At 39.5% G+C, this 21033-nt stretch overlaps 3 protein-coding genes across 12 annotated transcripts in view; all 3 read right to left on the bottom strand.

Moving 5' to 3' along the window:
• add1 (adducin 1 (alpha)) overlaps nucleotides 1-21033 on the bottom strand; it is a 74067-nt gene that overhangs the window by 13097 nt on the left and 39937 nt on the right. For 2 of the 10 annotated variants that reach the window (XM_065243673.2, XM_065243661.2), the window contains 2 exons: nucleotides 12201-12234; nucleotides 9866-11662 (listed from right to left, as the gene is read on the bottom strand). The exons of 4 other annotated variants lie outside the window; for them this stretch is intronic. In XM_065243673.2, coding sequence (XP_065099745.1) covers nucleotide 11662; nucleotides 12201-12234 — 35 coding nt within the window. In that variant the 3' untranslated portion in view covers nucleotides 9866-11661. Of the gene's footprint in view, nucleotides 1-9865; nucleotides 11663-12199; nucleotides 12235-21033 lie in introns of those variants that run through there. 4 more of the 10 variants (XM_065243672.1, XM_065243658.1, XM_065243660.2 and 1 more) reach the window with 3 other exon arrangements.
• LOC135721434 (E3 ubiquitin-protein ligase TRIM39-like) lies at nucleotides 655-9674 on the bottom strand. The gene is made up of 6 exons (XM_065243679.2): nucleotides 9056-9674; nucleotides 2495-2590; nucleotides 2144-2374; nucleotides 2016-2038; nucleotides 1814-1932; nucleotides 655-1625 (listed from the first exon to the last, which is right to left on the bottom strand). The coding sequence occupies exons 1-6, from the start codon at nucleotides 9443-9445 to the stop codon at nucleotides 1093-1095; spliced, it is 1392 nt and encodes a 463-aa protein (XP_065099751.1). The 5' UTR covers nucleotides 9446-9674; the 3' UTR covers nucleotides 655-1092.
• On the bottom strand, nucleotides 17088-19876 carry LOC135721432 (E3 ubiquitin-protein ligase TRIM39-like). The gene is made up of 6 exons (XM_065243678.2): nucleotides 19248-19876; nucleotides 19047-19142; nucleotides 18704-18934; nucleotides 18576-18598; nucleotides 18374-18492; nucleotides 17088-18223 (listed from the first exon to the last, which is right to left on the bottom strand). Exons 1-6 carry the CDS (start codon nucleotides 19635-19637, stop codon nucleotides 17679-17681), a joined length of 1404 nt encoding a protein of 467 aa, XP_065099750.1. The 5' UTR covers nucleotides 19638-19876; the 3' UTR covers nucleotides 17088-17678.

Below are 21033 nucleotides of genomic sequence, written 5' to 3' on the forward strand. Positions count from 1 at the left end.
TCTGTATTTACAGCACTCACAATATGACAACACATCCATATTGTGCACTTCTGTCTTCTGTACATAACCACAGATGTAAAAATAGTTCACATAATACGCTGTATTTTAAAGCATTTCATAGAAACCTTATAACAGCTGCTAGGTTAAAAATACAGAGATATCTCCCATATCAGTCTTGATTTCTATATTGGCCTCCTCCTATACAACACTGTGTAAAGTAAACTAAAACATGATGCTGGGATGCCCTATAATAAAATCATAACATCATAATGTATTTATTAATATTCATCAGCACTGATGGTTGTTTAAATTCTTATATGTACTACAATCAATCTTATATGACTTTAAAATTATAAATACTGTGATCTTCATCTCAGAATAAATAAACATTCAGTTTATAAAGTGTTTGTTTAAGTTGACTTCAGTTGAAAACATTAAAGTCAGCAGTGAAATATCAGACGAGAGCAAATGTGTTTGATTTATGTGATGACTTTATAAACATAATAACATCTACAGAGCTCTTCTGAAGTAAATATCTGTGCTTGAATATTAATATCTGTTTGTCATTTGTTCATCTGATGACAGAAACACTGCAGATATAACAGTCAGATGATTTTCTACTTCAAATATGACACAGACATGAAAACATTGAGATATCTCACATCATGTTTATTTGTATAATGATAATACAGTGTTTTTATATCAGTCTGTGTAACTCCATGTGTTTCTTTAAACACGACTGCATTCAATATCAGCGGCGTCTTCTTTTAACAAAACAACAACAAACTCATCTGCACTGCTCATACTGCTAGAAGAGAAATACATTTGATTTCTTTCTTTTCTCCATCAGTTTTTCTCTCTGTGCTTCTATGAGGTTTGTTATTCAGTTCTCTATGGTGAAAGTCAGAGATCTGATGATCAGTTGTGTTGTGTGAAGACTCAAATTCATCCTCAATCAATTACAACTCAACACAATCAATACACTCAACAAAAACTTCATGAACTTCATCTTAAAAGAAACATCAACAAAAAACCTTTAAGATAACTCAAACTGTTTTATAAACAAAATCAATCTCAAATTAAATCCCTGATTCAGAGTTTTTCATAGGATTTTACCGGTAAGATCACCAGAGGAGAAATATTACAGACAACACTGAACCGTGGATAAACTCTTTCAGTAAATCTGTGTCTAAAAGTGTATATGTGTGTGTTAGTGAGAGGATCAGAGAATGACAGTTTTCCTCTCTCATAATCCAACTCAACTCTGATTCTCTCCAGTTTCACTTTCACTGGGAGACGAAGAGGTGTTTCTGGTGTAATGACCGCAAAGTATTTACCAGAGTCAACCCCCACAAACCAGATTCCACTGCTGCATGATATGTCATTCTTTCTCTCTGCAGATTCTGTCATCACACCCAAACCCCAGCGTGTGTTTTCTCCAACCTGAACATCCCAGCTGTGAATCCCTGAGTTAAAGCTCTCTGAACCCAAAACACACTTAGAGACAACAAATCTCTCTGGATTATCAGGAAGCAGTGCTGCATCTTTACTAAGTCTCACACTGGCCAGATCATCAGAGAGAAGGAGTTCACAGTGAGCAGTGTTTGGGTCCAAAGTCACTGGAACTGAGAGAGAGAGAGAGAGAGAGAGAGAGAGAGAGAGAGAGAGAGAGAGAGAGAGAGAGAGAGAGAGAGAGAGAGAGAGAGAGAGAGAGAGAGAGAGAGAGAGAGAGAGAGAGAGAGAGAGAGAGACTCTTCAGATAAATGTTGATGATGAGAGTAAATCTGAAGTCAGTGTTGTATTTTGTACTCACTGTATTCAACTTTCTCCTTCATCTTGTGTATGACAGTAAACTTCAGGTTGCTGAGATGTTTTGCTACATTGATCATCATTCCTGAGATGTCCTCTGGATCTGACGTTCTACACTGAACTCTGGAAGAACATTCAGGAGTCTGAGATTCTGCTGTGAGTTTAGATTCACAATCACTGAGAGAAACAGCAAACACAATACAAACCTCTCCATTGTGCTCTTAAAGTCCTGTTAAAAACACACACATGCAGATTATTCATTACATTTCACTTGAATGTTTGAAAATGACAATCATAGATTTGTAGAATGAAGATTGAAGTTCTTTCTTCTCACCTGTAGGAATGAAACATCTTCAGCTGTCATCTGCTTCTCTATGACTCTGATTGTGTGTGAAAGAGATGAAATCTCACTGCACATCTTCTCAATCTTCTCCTTCATCATCTGACTCTTCTGCTCCTCTTCCTCTCTCAGTGCTGTTATTCTGACTGATTCTTCATCATGTAGAAGTTGGTGAAGTTTCTCAAACTCTTCATGAATCTGCTTCTCTGTGCGTTCAGCCTGAATCTGATACAAAACACATTTCACACAGAAACATATAATGACTGAATCAGATCTGGATCAATAAATACATTTACAAAATACTTGTGTTGTACAACCTTGATTCACATTATGTTTTATTCAAACCTTTATATGTTCTGCAGTTTTATCCAACTTCTGTTTATTCTTCTCAAATATTCTCAGTTTCTCCTGTAAGGGTTTTAATGCAGTTTTCAGTTTCTCCTGAAAGAAATCAACATTATTGTTATTTATTTGTTTTGCAAAAGACTATGTTCAAGTTACGTTCATATTATTATATTAGTTTTACAGTGCTCTGGGTCGACGTCCTGATTCTCACACCAAGAAGAAAACAGTCTCCAACGAGCAGCATAAAGCTGTCGTGTTGAAGGAGCTCTAGCATTATCAATCGTATTGATGACAGCCGGTTCACAACCCACTAAGAGTGAGCTGGACCCAGCGGCCAAATCCAAAGCTGAAGACGAGCCGGATCTGGGTGCCAAACACGGCCTTGCAGTTGGGAAAGGAGATCCCTCCTGATGGAAAGTTGCCATGGTTCGCCCTGTACTAGACTCAGAAGAAGGGGAAACCATGGCCTGGCCAGCCATCGAGGTGCAACTAAAAGCACCCTGTGATTGCACAGGAGCACTCTGTGTAATGTTTCCCACAGTAGTGGAAATGGAGGAAACGCATACAACAGGCAGTTCGGCCACTCGTGAGCCAACGCATCCTGCCCCAACGGGATGGATGTCTCCGTCCTTGCAAACCACAGACGGCAGTGGGTGGTCAGCTCTGACGCAAATAGATCGACTACTGCTTCGCCAAACCGTCGCCAAATCTCCTGTACCACATCCGGGTGGAGCCTCCACTCCCCCGGGAGCAACAAATCCCTGGACAGAGCATCCGCCACCTGATTGGCTGATCCTGGAAGATGAACCGCTTTCAGAGAAGCTAATCGATGCTGAGACCATTTGAGGATCTGATGCGTTAGTTGTAAAGATGCGAGAGACCTGGTGCCGCGCTGGTGATTCAAATGGAAAACCATAGATGTATTGTCGGATCGGATGAGTACATGGTGGCCAATCACGTTTGGCAGAAAGTGTTGTAGAGCTAAAAACACTGCTTTCAGTTACAGAACGTTGATATGTTCCAAGGTCTCCTGTTGCGACCAGTGGCCGCCAATTCCCCTCTGGTTCCACGTCGCACCCCATCTTGTCAGTGAAGCATTGATTGTGATCACTTCTCGACGAGAAGTCACCACACCCAATCGAACACCTGTTCTCAGAAACCCCAATCGTTTCCAAGGCTTTATTGCACGGACACAAGCGGCTGAAACAACAACCATCTGATGAAGATGTCTCACAGGGTCTAGCCTCAGGCTGTTGCTCCACCTCTGGAGAGGTCTGAGATGAAGCAGGCCCAAGGGAACCACAGGGGTGGCAGCAGCTAACATCCCTATAAGTTGTAGGAGAACACAATAAGGAATCTCCTTTCCCAGCTGGAATTGAGTCAGTAACTGGTGAATACTGTCTGACCGAGTGACAGTGTGGCGGACATTGCAAGAGAGTCGAGAGTCACACCAATGAAGTTTATGGACTGGGTTGGAACCAAGTGACTCTTTGACTTGTTCACAGTCAGACCCAGCCGTTGGACATGTTCTAGTAAAATCTTGGTGTTTTGCAGAGCATGTTGTCTTGTTGGGGCACAGAGTAACCAGTCGTCTAAATAGGGCATGATCCTCATGCCCTTGGACCAAAGAGGGGACAGAACTGCGGCCATGCATCTTGTGAAGACGCAAGGAGCCAGGGACAGGCCAAAAGGAAGAACTCTGAACTGGTAGGCCTGCCCTTGAAAGCTGAACCGAAGGAACTTCCTGTGGTGATGGGCAATGGGAATATGAAAATATTCATTCCTCAGATCCACAGTCACAAACCAGTCCCTTTCCATCACGGAACACAGAACGTTGCTTGTCCGTAACATCCGAAAAGAAAGCTTCTTTAGGAACACATTTAACCGGCGTAGGTCCAGAATGGGTCGAAAACCCCTGTCCTTCTTGGGAACAAGGAAGTACGTGGAGTAAAAATCGTCCCACTGACTGAGGGGAGGAACTGGCTCTATGGCTCCCTTCAACAACAGTGAACTGATTTCTTGGGAAAGAGCCATCGATCTGGCCGGATCTTTGACAACATCTGAAAAACCCCTGAAAACCTGGGAGGCCGGCTTCGGAACTGCAAGGTGTAACCCCGGTTTATTGTTGCCAGAACCCAGGGATCGGACAATGAACTCTCCCAGTAATCCAGATGCTGCACAGTAAAACGTCCGGCTGCCGGCCCAAGAACTTCAGGGTTTCTGGTTTCTGCTTTTAGTTGCAGTGGGGGGACGCTGCCGTGCTCCACCATGGCGTTGATGGTGAAAGGAGCATCGCCCCTGAACATTCCCTCTATGGCGCTGTAAAGTTTGGGGCTGAGCAACATTGTGATGACGGGGACGCTGGTCCGGAATAGAGTAATGAGGTGGAGCTGGCATGGCTGGCATCCGAAAAACAGGCGCCCGAGAGACCTGAGTGAGCTGACGCGAAGCTTCCGAGAGCTTCATTCTCCAGTCCAAGACCTCAGGACATTCGGACCAAAAAGATGACCTGGTACGATTGGTAGTTCTCTCAATGTCTTTCTACAATCCTCTGGCAACCACGCCTGCGCTAGCCATACCTGGTGCCGGGCTGTCAGAAGTGTAGCCGAAAGCGTGCCAAGCTCACGAGTTACATGACCCATAGTCAGCAAAGCAGTCTGTAGAAATTGAAGCACAGAATCATCAACCTTAGATGACTTTAAAGTTGTACTGCAAGCAAGAAGCAGCTGGCAGATAGTGTTCTCTGCTGGAGTAACATAAGCTACCGTTACTCATATGCTCTCTTTTACAAAGTGTCAGTACGTCCACATTGAGCACTAGGGCAGCGTACATTGCCTCTTAGTGCCTCATCAGGCGACACAACCAGCGCTGCTACCAGTTGTTCAATCTCAGGAGCGTGTCCCACTCCAACGGAATCAGCCTCGGTCATAGATGCAAGAGTGCGAGTGGTTTTGGATCTCCTTTTAGGTACGTTGGAGCCCGTTAGTGCATTAGAGAACTCAGTTACAAAGTCCTTACACGGCGGCATCATAAAGTCAGTCTCATTAGCAGGTTGTCTGAAAAACACATTAGTTTGTGCAGGCTGAGCAGGTGATGTGTCAAGACCCAAACGAGCCAACGCCATGCGCAGTGTAGACAAAATGTCATCTGGAGAAGATGGATTTGTACCAGATGAATGTACAGACCCGCCGCTCGATTCATCTGCCACGGACAGATTGGAGAGAGCGTCCTGATGAGGGGGAAGCATGACGAGTTCCTCTAATTCATCATCACAAAAATGTGAATTAGATGCACGTGTAGAAAGAGCATCTACATCCATAGTAAGTGGAGGCTGGGATATACACACCTCCGCATGTTGTCTTGTCTGGGATGTATCCTCAGATGGTGCTGTCGAGATAGAGGGTTGTAAAGACAGAAGAAAACGTTTCATCTCCGCCAATTCTGACGAGAGAGAAGCAACCGTGTTCGACAGCGTTTGCTCTGCTGTATCGGTAGGTGATACAGGTTTAATCTTTTTTGGTGGAGTGACAGCTGCGGCCGGCTCGTCACGCTTCTTAGCCCATTTTGGTGCCGAGTGTTGCTGAGCGAGGCTAACAGAAGACTTCGGATGTAATTCAGCAAGCCGGAGCTGTCTCTCTAATAGTGGTAGTAAGTAGTGGTGTGTCTTTCATGAACGATTCGTTCATTTTGAACGAATCTTTAATATGACTCGGGACTACCGAGTTGTCTCAGAGAGTGATTCGTTCATTTTGTGTTGACCGCGCATGCGCATTGCGCAACATATGGGCTCTGAATCTGAAACAGAAATGATTAGTTCATCGTTCTCTTGAGTCTCGAGTTCGGGACAGGTTCGAGTCTTTTGTTCTTCCTGTCAGTCTCATAGAGGCTACACTACCAGTACTGGAAAGAGAAATGATTAGTTCACCTTTCGAGTTCGGGTTCAGTCGGGTCCGAGTCTTTCGTTCTTCAATAAGATGGAACTTTTATTTTTCAAATAATGTTTTTGCACATATTTTGTATTTAATTTACTAAATATAAAACAATATAAGATACATTCAGACGCAATCAATAATACGAATCTAATGTTGTATTTAATGTGATATACCAGCGGTCACGTGACATAAGGACTCGGACCCGGCCGAACCCGATCTCAAGACTTGAATGAATTAATCATTTATCTTTCCGGTACTGACAGCATAGCCTCTATGAGGCTGACAGGAAGAACGAAAGACTCGAACTCGTCCCGAACTCGAGAGAATGATGAACTAATCATTTCTCTTTCCGGTCCTGTGCTGTATATCATACGACACAGCCTGGCCGAACACAGAGAGTCAGTAAGACAGTGACGAGTTGACAACTAACATCTGTAAGTTAGACACAAGGGGAGGCGTACAAATGTGATAAATATGGAGTTCCGTTTCTTATATTTTGGCTTTGGCTGCATTACCATGACTTGTACACGAGGACTGACTTAGGAGTAAGCTAATAATTTTTATCTCTTGTGTATGTTTCAGAGCTTGTGTCAAGAAATAATGAAATAAGGATTTTTATTTCTCATAACTTGTTAGAAATGTCATATTTGTTTGCATAAGTGGTTATTTTGGGGTAATTTGTGAAATTATAGGTAATCATATTTTAAATGAACGAAAAGAACGAAATGACTCAAAAAAAGATTCGTTCATTTTGATGAACGAGATTCAAAGATCCGAATCAGAAAAATTATCCGAACTTCCCATCACTAGTAGTAAGCGGCAGTGTAAACACGGATCAGTTAGAGCCTCCTTTAAATGTTGAGTTCCAAGGCACGATGGGTATCGATCGTGTCCGTTGTCGGGAAGAAGGATGTTCGGACACAATTTGCATGTCAGCAGAAAACCGGAGAGAAGAGCGTTATGGGACATAGTTCGAAAATATGTCCTCGGTTGCACCGCGTCCAACAAGAAGAATCACAGGAGTACGAGTCAGCTGCCCTCGGATAGCACCGTAAGGCTCAAAATACGTGGAAATACAACGTTACTATGACGATCGAGTCGGCCACCGGATAGTACCGTAGGCGCAAATTATCGATAACAAAAAAACAAAACCAAGTAAGTTAGCTTATGTATGGTTGCAATATGAACGCAGCCCAATTGCAGCTGAGACCCGCCACCGGATAGTACCTTGAAGCACAGGGTATCGCTAACATGACAACAATACACGGCAAAATAAAATATCAAGAAATAAATCACGTTACGAGGGCACGCAATCTGAGTGTGGTCGAAACCAGCCACCGGTTGGGACCGTGAAGGTATTTTTTGTTGTTGGTATCGCCAACACTATTATAAAGTAATAAAAGACTCACGTCTGCAGAAAATAATCTATGAAAAAACAATAAGATGATGGTATTGAGAACGCTGTCACAGCTCGGGAGGGCGAATTTTCGCAACTCAGGTGAGCTGCACCAGACAGTGCAACGATGACCTATCACAATGAGAAAGCGAAAGAGGCTGGGCACCGAGCTGCTACGGTACTTATCCTTGCGTCTCGGTTTGCGTCACGACGTGACATTGTTTTATGTTTTCTCGACCTATCTAGCTTGGCAGTGATAATCCCCTAGTGTTTAGCACTGCCTCTGGCGGTCAGGAGGAATGAAACAGAACCACCTGTTGGAGTTTCAATGTGATGACATCGTGTATGAGGATTGACAATTGACCAAATCTGCACCCTCCTTGCATTAAGTGGACTTTTTGGAACACTTCAGACTTGCAAGACTGAGTACTTTCATTTTCACCACCTCATTGCCTGATTTCAATACCATAATTGTATTTTTTGAATCAAAGCTTTTTGTTATATTGTTTGGTTATTTTGCGTAGGCCTACGCTGTTTTATTTGAGAAGTATTCATGTTTTATTAACATTGTGAGTAAGTTGTTCATTCTATCATTTGAGCAATCAATACATTCAGTAAATCTGATCCCTGACTCTGGTGTCGTTATCCTCTCCTAGTCCCTGGACATTAATTGGGTAAACAATCCTCTAAGGCATGGGTCACCAAACTAAGGCCCGTGGGCCGACTCAGGCCCGCCACTCCCCTTTAACCGGCCCCCCAGCCCCTCTGCCCCCCACTATTTGAACCGGCCCTATGAGGCAATTTTATTTTTGTAATTGTTCTTTGGAAAGTAATAACATGTTCGCATCTTGTATTTTGTTGATTTTTTTAAGTAAAAAAATTATATTTAATTATAAAATTACCTATATTTTCCAAATTTTCGTCACCGACATGCTTGTGATCAAGCAGTAACAGACTAGTAATCTCTACTACACAATGAGGCCTGCTGGTGGTCATTTTGGTCTGGGTCATACAATTCCATGTTGTATAGCTGACCTGGCCCCCCATCACATTCAGGAACGATAATGTGGCCCCCAGAGAAAAAAGTTTGGTGACCCCTGCTCTAAGGTGATTTAGAACCGTAATAGTAATCAGTGCATTACACAGTCTTCAATACATTTGTCATTGTGAAGATGTCTATCAGTTCTTGATGTTATTAATGTGATGAAATGTTTTGAATATTATTGATCAGACCTTATTATCAATGACAGCTTCATCGACAGGACAGAATTTGTGGTTGTTGTGAGTTCTGGAGTCTCGACAAACCAAACACACCGGCTGTTGATCATCCAGACAGAAGAGTTTGAGTTTCTCATTGTGAAGATGACAAACTGATGAAGATCTCTGACTTCTCTCCTGTAAGAAAGTCTCACACAGGTTCTTCAAAACTAAATTTGGGAAAAGTTTATCCATTGAAGATCTTCTTCTGCAAACTGGACAATCTTTAGATCCTTTACTTTCCCAGAATCTCTGAATACAGTCTTTACAGAAACTGTGACTACAAGACAACACAACAGGATTTGTAAAAATATCACAGCACACAGGACAAGAGAAATCCTCCTCAGAAAAAGATTTAGATGCCATTTTCTAAGCTTCAGATTAAAATCCTTCTTCAAAGTTTCACTTTCAGTTTAGTAAATAATCCAGTTTAAATTCTCAGCGTTCTGTTTAAAATAAAACTATCTTCACATCCACAGCAGTGACTCCAAAAACTCTTCATCAGAAATATAAATCATCATCATCTTCACTAAATCATTCAGTTTTCTTAGTTAACCGAGTAAAGGTTTATGTGTGACAGTCTCAGTTTCCTGGATCTCTGTGAAAGTGGGAGGAGTTTATTCACAACCACACCTAAAGAAATACATGACATATACTTTGAAGCAGCTATGGTTTGACTTCATGCATTTATTAAATATATGATCAATAATAATAAATAATAAACTAGATTACTAACTGTACCCTTGCTAGACAATTTTATAAAACAATTATTCATCGAGTCATTGATGCTTTTAAAGATTACATTTTATTCATGGCTGCAAAATATAAAGTAGCATGAAAACACAGAAATGTGATTTAAAGTTGTATTACATACAAGAGAAAATCATTCAGAGATTCAACATCATCTGCATGTTAGAAACTGACAGACGGGGCTTCAAATAAAATCATCAAACTAAATAATTACTGAATGAAAGAGTTGAGAAGAAAATCAACAGAAAGTTCAGAGGACAAACAACAAAAGTTAAAGGTCATGAAGTCCTTCAGTAAACTCTTGTGTTGTGTTTGTTAGTGAACATCAGAGATTTCTGATTTATTCTCATCCAAATCAAACTCATACATGTGATTCATGTTGTAAACTCAAAAATAATCTTTCATCATTAATATTCTTCATATTTTTCCTGTGTTTGTATTTCTTCTAAACTTAAATCAATCATTTGTTTAAGATTTGTGAATCTCATGAAGTGACCGGCTCATATTTTAAACCAAAGTCTGAAACATAACCTGGATATATCTTAGTGAGATTCACTCATGGTCATTTGTGATGCTCCAGACAAACACTAGGATTGTGTGTGAGTGTCTATAAACATCACAAAACTGTCAATCAACTGTGATGTCATCAGTGTCTGTATGAAACATGAATCAAGGAGTCGGGTTGTTTGTCTTTGATTCAAGGCAGGATGTTTAATAGTGTCAGTGATACAGATAAAGATTAATGTTATGACAGTGTTGTCAAGCTACTGAACGTAAACCTACAGCTAAAAATATACAATCAAATAAAAAGTCAACATTTCATTCACATCACTGCAGGATGAAAGTTGTGTGGTGTAGATATATTGCAAACAGGAGTCATCGTGTGTCAACATACTGTAGAAAGATCCAGATATTGATTTTAAAAAACAAATTCAATTAAATCTGACTGAAGACAAATATTTTATATTTTAGGTTGAAATAGGACATGAACATTTTCCTGACAGAGACTTTAACAATATCTGTCAAATCAAACATGTTTATTTTCTATCATCTTCAGATCTTTTGGACTCTTCTGCATCTGTTCAGGTGAGATCTGTTGTATTTCATGATTTTATTTTGGGTCACTCTGTGTATCTGTTTATTAAAAACTAAATAGACATCGATCAGAAGCATGCGGCTGAATTCTCAACTTATTTTAACACCACAAGGGTCCTAAACTTTTTCATAAATTTCTTTTTCTTAATAACATCGGATGCATTCTCATACATTATAGTGGTTTTTCATACGCCTCACATTATTCTTTATAAAAACATTGAAACTGATGATGTTGTTAAAGCGTGAGATGATTTACATGCCTTCATGTCACGCTCTTTCCAAAGTGACTTTAGCAGTCGGCCGGCATTTATTAAAAACGGTTAACAGAATAAAAAGATATCTATGCTTTTAATGATAAAAAGAGATTGACACAATAAAAGTGAAGAAATAAAACTAAAGGATTTAAAGACAGGTATTGCCAAACACTGAGCAAGCTTCCTCTCTAGGTTTCTGACTTCTTTTTGTTTTTCTTCAGGAAAGATGGGGTGCGAAACTTTTTCTTCTTCTTTGAAGGGGATTTGTTGGGAGATTCATCACTGCCTGGGTCACCCGCAGCATCGTCACCGGCAGGCTCCTCCCCTTCATGTTGAGGGGCGGGGTCTGTCTGTTCAGGGGCGGGGTCTTCTGCAGGTAGGGTGGTGACTTCAGTGGATTCATCAGGGGTGAGATCAGGGAGGGTTTGTTTTAAAGTGGCGGCGTCACTCTCGTCTTTGCTCGACTGGTTCTGTTGTGTCGGTTCTGTAGAGGACGGAGAGAAAGTGAAGGGAAAAGACAACAGTGAGTTTGTGGAGCCGCTCGTGTCATGAAGAGCATCCGGGGGAAAGTCACCTTCACTGAGAAAGTTTCTGTAAAACTAAAACTAAAACTACACCAATACAGATACTTGTTTATTCATCATGATACATCAAAGGATTTGTACACACAAAAATAAAAGCGGACATCATTGAAAGACAACCAAGATCTAAAACATAACATTCATACATTACCTGTTTGACTGAAACAATGCTGGACTGAATTAAAACTCAATATTAAAACAACACAGACGTACAAAGAGTTTTTAGTTTTTAGAGATATTTGTTGTCAGGATCACCTCACCACACTCCAGATAGTCTGATCATTCGTTTAATCAATGATTCTTCTTCCTTTAAGAGTGGATCAGACTGACTGGAGATCAGTGTAGATCATCCGGGCGAGTGAAGCGAGATGAGTTACAGCAGTGAGTTAAAGTGAAGCAGGAAATCAAAGTCAAGCGTGGGGTGGGGTGAGGTTTGCTTACTATGGTAACAGGTACTCTTTTGCATTTCCATCTCCTTATTGTGACGCAGCCACGAAGAAAAAGCACAAGTAGAGAGAGATGTGTATGCAGATCAAATCACAAGCACCAGGTTAAATTAAAAAGAAATGAACAGACACAGTAAAGATACAGAGAACCAGAAGTAAAGAATGACCGCCGAGCCATTCTTAAAACCCCAGAGAAATGTACATGAAGAGGAATGAAAACATTAAAGACGAACGCTTTACAGAAGACGACAAGATTACATCTGTATTTACAGCGATCAGACCGATCATCCATATTGTGCACTTCTGTCTTCTGTACATTGTAACCAGAGATGTAAAAATATCACATATTCGCTGTTTTTTAAAGTATTACATGAACAAACCTATGGAGAACCCAGAGATTATTTGGGATGAGAGGAAACATTTTTTTTACAGCTTTTGCGTTCCCCCAGGAAGCTTTTTGCATTCTTTCGCAAAACTTTTGCTGTGTGAGAGAACGCAAAGTTTCTCGGGGAACGCAAAAAGCTTCTCGGGGAACGCAAAAGTTTTGCGAGAGAGTGCAAAAAGCTTCTCGGGGAACGCAAAAGTTTTGCAAGAGAACGCAAAAAGCTTCTCGGGGAACGCAAAAGTTTTGCGAGAGAGTGCAAAAAGCTTCCCAGGGAACGCAAAAGTTTTGCGAGAGAGTGCAAAAAGCTTCTCAGGGAACGCATAGTTTTGCAAGAGAACGCAAAAAGCTTCTCGGGGAACGCAAAAGTTTCTCGGGGAACGCAAAAAGCTTCTCGGGGAACGCAAAAGTTTTGCAAGAGAACGCAAAAAGCTTCTCGGGGAACGCAAAAGTTTCTCGGGGAACGCAAAAAGCTTCTCGGGGAACGCAAAAGTTTTGCGAGAGAGTGCAAAAAGCTTCTTGGGGAACGCAAATGTTTTGCAAGAGAACGCAAAAAGCTTCTCGGGGAACGCAAAAGTTTTGTGGGAGAACGCAACGTTTCTCAGGGGAACACAAAAGTTTTGCAACAAAAAGCAAGATATCTTTTTTAAGCAAGAGACATTTACCACTACCAAAACCATTCGCTGCAGGGAAAAAACGCGCTCGGAATCACAAATAAAATATGATAAATAAAGTAACCGAACCAGAGTAAATACTGGCACTGCTTTTCATCGCTGGAGACAACTAATGGACATGAAAGAAATTAGGTTCGACTCCGAAATGACAACATTTCTTTTTTCGATTGGTAAGTAAGATGCTGTTAGTATTTCGCTAGAACTTCACTTATAATAGGCATTGTGATAACCTATGCTCAGCTTGTACATGAACTACGGCTTTGTGCAGTAAATGTGGCTCCATCTGAAAGCAGCTGATGGTGATTCACTTTTAATCAAGAAACCGGCTTCACTGACGAGAAGCGCAATGACTATCGCTTGCAAATTATTGCGCATCCTTCCCTGATAGCAATAGGCTCCGGAACGGATCTGCAACGGATCTGCTCCGAAGCCGACAGCTCCGGTCTGGATCCGTTGCGGATCCGTCCCTGAGCTTATTGCTATCAGGGTTAGCTGTTAGCGTTTAATAGTTAGCTCTACCCACGGATCCGATCCGGTTTTCACCCGTTATCTACCAAGCTGATGCTAAAATGTAACATTAGCTAAGAAGCTTGAAATGTCTTCGATTATAGACCCTTTGCAAACACGTGACCTAGACCACGTGACGACGCCATGCTGGACGGCAAAATCACTGGCGCACTAGGTTGATTAGTAATAGACGAGCGGGATTTTTGATTAGTTTTAAACAGTTTAAATATATATTACACTAAAATACATGGCTTCTTATATTAAGGAAGTTGTTGTGCCGTTATCGGTCGAGGTAGGGCATTTGGTAGGTCCTCACAAAAAGCGCTATTTAGAGAAGTTAGAGATAGCGGGACTGGATACCGACCCTTACCTTCTTCCTCCTTCAATTTTCACGGACCTCATTAAATCGCCGAATCTGCCCGACTTCAGCCCGCATGATTTGTACCACTATGTGGTAAACGGGATATCCCCATACACTGGTGCTGATCTTAAGGCTTTTAAAAGTCTGCAGAGCTGCCAACTTCTGAGTCCTAACCATTTGCCAATTGATAATAGTGTGGATTTTAGCTATTTCTGTGTTAAATAGGTGGAAAAGACTGCGGTAAAATGGTTCACAGTACAAATCGAATCATATTTTAGAAATTAAATTGAAATAAAAGCTTTTACTGAGTTTAAATGCCTGAGATTAGAGTCTTTACTATTATTTTATACACTTCTATTATGCTTTTCTTCTGATAAAATCTAATGAATGGGCTACTGGTCTCTGTAAAATGTATAACTGCAGATAACAGCAGCTTTGATTCAGTTTATCCACTGAGAAAGAGAAGCGTAAAGTGATGATTTGTGATAGAGGGACTGTCAAAATCAAATAAACCAAATGAGTAGTTTATATTAAACTAAAGCAACAGATAATGTGTATGTCAAGACCATATAATTATATTTCGTATATATTATTGTTTATAGATGTCAAATATCAATTGACTTTTTTTATTAAAACCTGTCACCGCAAACATCACGCAGGCTTGTACTGCTTGCAAACATGCACACGCGAGTGATGGTTGCTTAAAATTGCTGTTTTCTGAGGGTATCTGCGTGCGTGGAATCCGGGCAGGTCTCTGCTTTTTATCCAGACCTTGACGATTTGTGTGTTCGACTGGTGCGGAGCTGACTGATCGGCGTATGACATCAGAGTAACGCGAGAGCAAAGGTAAAGGCGGACCCTTTTGTAACATTTCGACTTGCTCTCGCGGTACTCTGATGTCCTCGCTGCCGAACTTCCTGCGCAGCGCCACATAAAGTGAAATGCTCTTTGACTCTTTGCAGCAAAGTACCAGCAACATGAGAAGTGGTGGCACGCAAAAGACAGTGAAGGTATGCTAAAATATAAAAGTGTCAGTACTGCGAGCACTGGTTTAGCTACTTACATCGTGAAAATGGATGTGTGGCGTGAGAATGGGGTCAATTGCGATGCGTGGGAGTTAGCAGCTATGATTTATGGTGTCACTGCAGCATTAAACAATAACATTCATGTAAAAATAATGTATTTATGCCACTTTTCTGTAATGGTAGGTGCATCATAGCAACACGAAATAACCATTTTATGACCCTAACGAACACAAACACGTACTTGTTCGGCTTGCCGTCCGTCTACAATATAGCACTTCCGCCGTCCGTCATGGCGTCCATAATTCGCGCGAGTAAGACCGTGACGTCACGTGCAAAGGGTCTATAATGAACACCAAATGGACGCACGAAACGTAACATTGCAATTTTTTGTGACTAATGATAACTTAGTTGCTAATGTAAATCAAACATGATATATGCTGCTAAATTTGCAGCTGCTAAATTAAAATAGAGCAACTCACTTTTCTGGAGGTATACTGCCCCCGTCTGTTTGGAGTGTGGATTATGAATTGATTTTTTTTTTGGGCGGACATGTTAAATGGTCCCTTTAAAAAGGGAGTTCTTTAATGATTTGTTTCCCATAAATAAAACTAAAAACACAAAATACACTAATATATTACTAATATACACTAATAATGATTTCTTAATTAAATAATATTTTTTTCTTAAAAACATATTTTTAGAACAATCTTGCTATTAATTTGTAAAAAGTATAATGTTTGGACAGATCTTGCTGCTTTTACACAATTTTGACCAGCAGGTGTCGCCAGCGTATATGGTGTTTCGAACGCTTAGAAAAACTGAATCAATTTGCAAAGCAATTGGTTCAATTGATTCGAAGCTTTGAAAAGCTTCGTTTCTCCCATTACTACTTAAACCAGCTTATGCCGATCTTTGCTGTAATTTTCAGTAGGGCTAGTACACAGATTCCGTCTGTTTGTGGTAGATCAGCGGTTATTTTACGCATGATTTATTCTGTTAATCAGCTAAAGCTCGTTGTTGTGTGTTGTTGTTAAACAGTGCAGTATCTGTTCCTGCCTGCAGGTGGCGCTGTTAACAACACACAGTCAGTCATTGTACTTCGTCTATCATCAGATAAAATTATTTACTAACTAATATCAATGCTTAATAATCTAGCAGCGTATAATGTCAAGGTGTATGTAAGCAAAAACGAAATAACTAATGAATATAATGAATGACTATGAGAAATATAGCCTATAATGACATAACTGTCAACATTGGGATTTAAAAGAAATAAGGGAAACCCCTGCCACCCCCATTTTTCACTACTACACTACGCAATAGAGTGGATGGGTATACTGTATATTATTTATTTTTTGTATGGTTTTCTTGCAAAGGACTTGTTATACACATGGCTCACATCCTCCACCTTTTCTCGGGACGCTCTTCTTCTTCTTCTTCTTCTTCTTCTTCTTCTTCTCCTTCTCCTTCTTTTATTGGCAGGTACAGTTTGAGTTACATGCATATACTGCCATCTGCTTTAATAGAGGAGAATGTAGCAAACATCATGTACAACCAGAATACATTTTTATAGAAAGATTAAAAATACTGAAGAAATACTGGAAATTATTTAAACGGGATGATGGTGGGACAGAATGTCAAATATTGGAAAATCCCCTGAAAAATGGGAGGCTGGACAGGTTTGATAAATGCACTTCTGTTATTGAAATTTTATGAGGTTACATTTTTCCAAGTGGAAACAGTCAGGCAGGCAACAGAATATAGGAAAAATGCAAATGAGAAATTTAAGTATTAAAAAGTAGGAATGCAAAAAAAACAAAGTAAGGGTTGATCAACAAGAAGAAATGATAGAGGAAATGAGGTGAAGAAAAGAAAAACAAGAACATTAAAGTCAGCAGTGAAATATCAGACGAGAGCAAATGTGTTCATGTGATGACTTTATAAACATAATAACATCTACAGAGCTCTTCTGAAGTAAATATCTGTGCTTGAATATTAATATCTGTTTGTCATTTGTTCATCTGATGACAGAAACACTGCAGATATAACAGTCAGATGATTTTCTACTTCAAATATGACACAGACATGAAAACATTGGGATATCTCACATCATGTTTATTTGTATAATGATAATACAGTGTTTTTATATCAGTCTGTGTAACTCCATGTGTTTCTTTAAACACGACTGCATTCAATATCAGCGGCGTCTTCTTTTAACAAAACAACAACAAACTCATCTGCACTGCTCATACTGCTAGAAGAGAAATACATTTGATTTCTTTCTTTTCTCCATCAGTTTTTCTCTCAGTGCTTCTATGAGGTTTGTTATTCAGTTCTCTATGGTGAAAGTCAGAGGTCTGATGATCAGTTGTGTTGTGTGAAGACTCAAATTCATCCTCAATCAATTACAACTCAACACAATCAATACACTCAACAAAAACAACAACTTCATGCACTTCATCTTAAAAGAAACAACAACAAAAAACCTTTAAGATAACTCAAACTGATTTATAAACAAAATCAATTAAATTCCTGATTCAGAGTTTTCAGAGGATTTTACCGGTAAGATCACCAGAGGAGAAATATCAAAGCCAACATAGAACCATGGATAAACTCTTTCAGTAAATGTGTGTGTGAAAGTGTGTATGTGTGTGTTAGTGAGAGGATCAGAGAATGACAGTTTTCCTCTCTCATAATCCAACTCAACTCTGATTCTCTCCAGTTTCACTTTCAGTGGAAGATGAAGAAATGTTTCTGGTGTAATGAATGCAAAGTATTCACCAGACATATACCTCACATACCAGACTCCACTCCTGGAGAATATTTTATTCTTTCTCTCTGCAGATTCTGTCATCACACCAACACACCAGTCTGTGTTGTCTCCAACCTGAACATCCCAGCAGTGAATCCCTGAGTTAAAGCTCTCTGAACCCAAAACACATCCATACAGATCAAATCTCTCTGAATTATCAGGAAGCAGCGCTGCATCTTCACTGAATCTCACACTGGTCAGATCATCAGACAGAAAGAGTTTACGGTGAGCAGTGTTTGGGTCCAAAGTCACTGGAACTAACAGAGAGAGAGAGAGAGAGAGAGAGAGAGAGAGAGAGAGAGAGAGAGAGAGAGAGAGAGAGAGAGAGAGAGAGAGAGAGAGAGACTCTTCAGATAAATGTTGATGTTGAGAGTAAATCTGAAGTCAGTGTTGTATTTTATACTCACTGTATTCAACTTTCTCCTTCATCTTGTGTATGACATTAAACTTCAGGTTGCTGAGATGTTTTGCTACATTGATCATCATTCCTGAGATGTCCTCTGGATCTGACGTTCTACACTGAACTCTGGAAGAACATTCAGGAGTCTGAGATTCTGCTGTGAGTTTAGATTCACAATCACTGAGAGAAACAGCAAACACAATACAAACCTCTCCATTGTGCTCTTAAAGTCCTGTTAAAAACACACACATGCAGATTATTCATTACATTTCACTTGAATGTTTGAAAATGAAAATCATAGATTTGTAGAATGAAGATTGAAGTTCTTTCTTCTCACCTGTAGGAATGAAACATCTTCAGCTGTCATCTGCTTCTCTATGACTCTGATTGTGTGTGAAAGAGATGAAATCTCACTGCTCATCTTCTCAATCTTCTCCTTCATCATCTGACTCTTCTGCTCCTCTTCCTCTCTCAGTGCTGTTATTCTGACTGATTCTTCATCATGTAGAAGTTGGTGAAGTTTCTCAAACTCTTCATGAATCTGCTTCTCTGTGCGTTCAGCCTGAATCTGATACAAAACACATTTCACACATATTGACTGAATCAGATCTGGATCAATAAATACATTTACAAAATACTTGTGTTGTACAACCTTGATTCACATTATGTTTCATTCAAACCTTTATATGTTCTGCAGTTTTATCCAAATTCTGTTTATTCTTCTCAAATATTCTCAGTTTCTCCTGTAAGGATTTTAATTCAGTTTTGAGTTTCTCCTGAAAGAAATCAACATTATTGTTATTTATTTGTCATTGTGAAGATGTCTATCAGTTCTTGATGTTATTAATGTGATGAAATGTTTTGAATATTATTGATCAGACCTTATTATCAATGACAGCTTCATCGACAGGACAGAATTTGTGGTTGTTGTGAGTTCTGGAGTCTCGACACACCAAACACACCGGCTGTTGATCATCATGACAGAAGAGTTTGAGTTTCTCATCGTGAAGATGACAAACTGATGAAGATCTCTGACTTCTCTCCTTTAAGAAAGTCTCACACAAGTTCTTCAAAGCTAAATTTATTGGAGGTTCATCCCTTGAAGATCTTCTTCTGCAAACTGGACAATCTTTAGATCCTTTACTTTCCCAGAATCTCTGAATACAGTCTTTACAGATACTGTGACTACAAGACAACACAACAGGATTAATAAAAATATCACAGCACACAGGACAAGACAAATCCTCCTCAGAAAAACATTTAGATGCCATTTTCTAAGCTTCACATTAAAATCCTTCTTCAAAGTTTCACTTTCAGTTTAGTAAAATAATAATCCAGTTTAAACTCTCAGCGTTCTGTTTAAAATAAAACTATCTTCACATCCACAGCAGGGACTCACAAAACTCTTCATCAGAAATATAAATCATCATCATCTTCACTAAATCATTCAGTTTTCTTAGTTAACCGAGTAAAGGTTTATGTTTGACAGTCTCAGTTTCCTGGATCTCTGTGAAAGTGGGAGGAGTTTATTCACAATCTGAACACAAACAACTGAGATTTATTGCGTAAGACTGAAGCAGCTATGGTTTGACTTCATGCATTTATTAAATATATGATCAATAATAATAAATAATAAACTAGATTACTATCTGTACCCTTGCTAGACAATTTTATAAAACAATTATTCATCGAGTCATTGATGCTTTTTAAGATTAAATTTTATTCATGGCTGCAAAATATAAAGTAGCATGAAAACACAGAAATGTGATTTAAAGTTGTATTACATACAAGAGGAAATCATTCAGAGATTAAACATCATCTGCATGTTAGAAACTGACAGACGGGGCTTTAAATAAAATCATCAAACTAAATAATTACTGAATGAAAGAGTTGAGAAGAAAATCAAGAGAAAGTTCAGAGGACAAACAACAAAAGTTAAAGGTCATGAAGTCCTTCAGTAAACTCTTGTGTTGTGTTTGTTAGTGAACATCAGACATTTCTGATTTATTCTCATCCAAATCAAACTCATCCATGCTTTAAACTCAAAAATAAACTTTCATCATTAATATTCTTCATATTTTTCCTATGTTTGTATTTCTTCTAAACTTAAATCAATCATTTGTTTGAGATTTGTGAATCTCATAAAGTGACCGGCTCATATTTTACACCAAAGTCTGAAACATAACCTGGATATATCTTAGTGAGATTCACTCATGGTCATTTGTGATGCTCCAGACAAACACTAGGATTGTGTGTGAGTGTCTATAAACATCACAAAACTGTCAATCAACTGTGATGTCATCAGTGTCTGTATGAAACATGAATCAAGGAGTCGGGTTGTTTGTCTTTGATTCAAGGCAGGATGTTTAATAGTGTCAGTGATACAGATAAAGATTAATGTTATGACAGTGTTGTCAAGCTACTGAACGTAAACCTACAGCTAAAAATATACAATCAAATAAAATGTCAACATTTCATTCACATCACTGCAGGATGAAAGTTGTGTGGTGTAGATATATTGCAAACAGGAGTCATCGTGTGTCAACATACTGTAGAAAGATGCAGATATTATTATCACAACAAATTCAATCGAAACGAATAAAAAACCTGACTGAAGAGAAATATTTTTGGCTATTTATTTGTTTATTTCTATCATCTTCAGATCTT

This window comes from Paramisgurnus dabryanus, chromosome 18, assembly GCF_030506205.2.
Source record: "Paramisgurnus dabryanus chromosome 18, PD_genome_1.1, whole genome shotgun sequence".
Lineage (NCBI taxonomy): Eukaryota > Metazoa > Chordata > Actinopteri > Cypriniformes > Cobitidae > Paramisgurnus > Paramisgurnus dabryanus.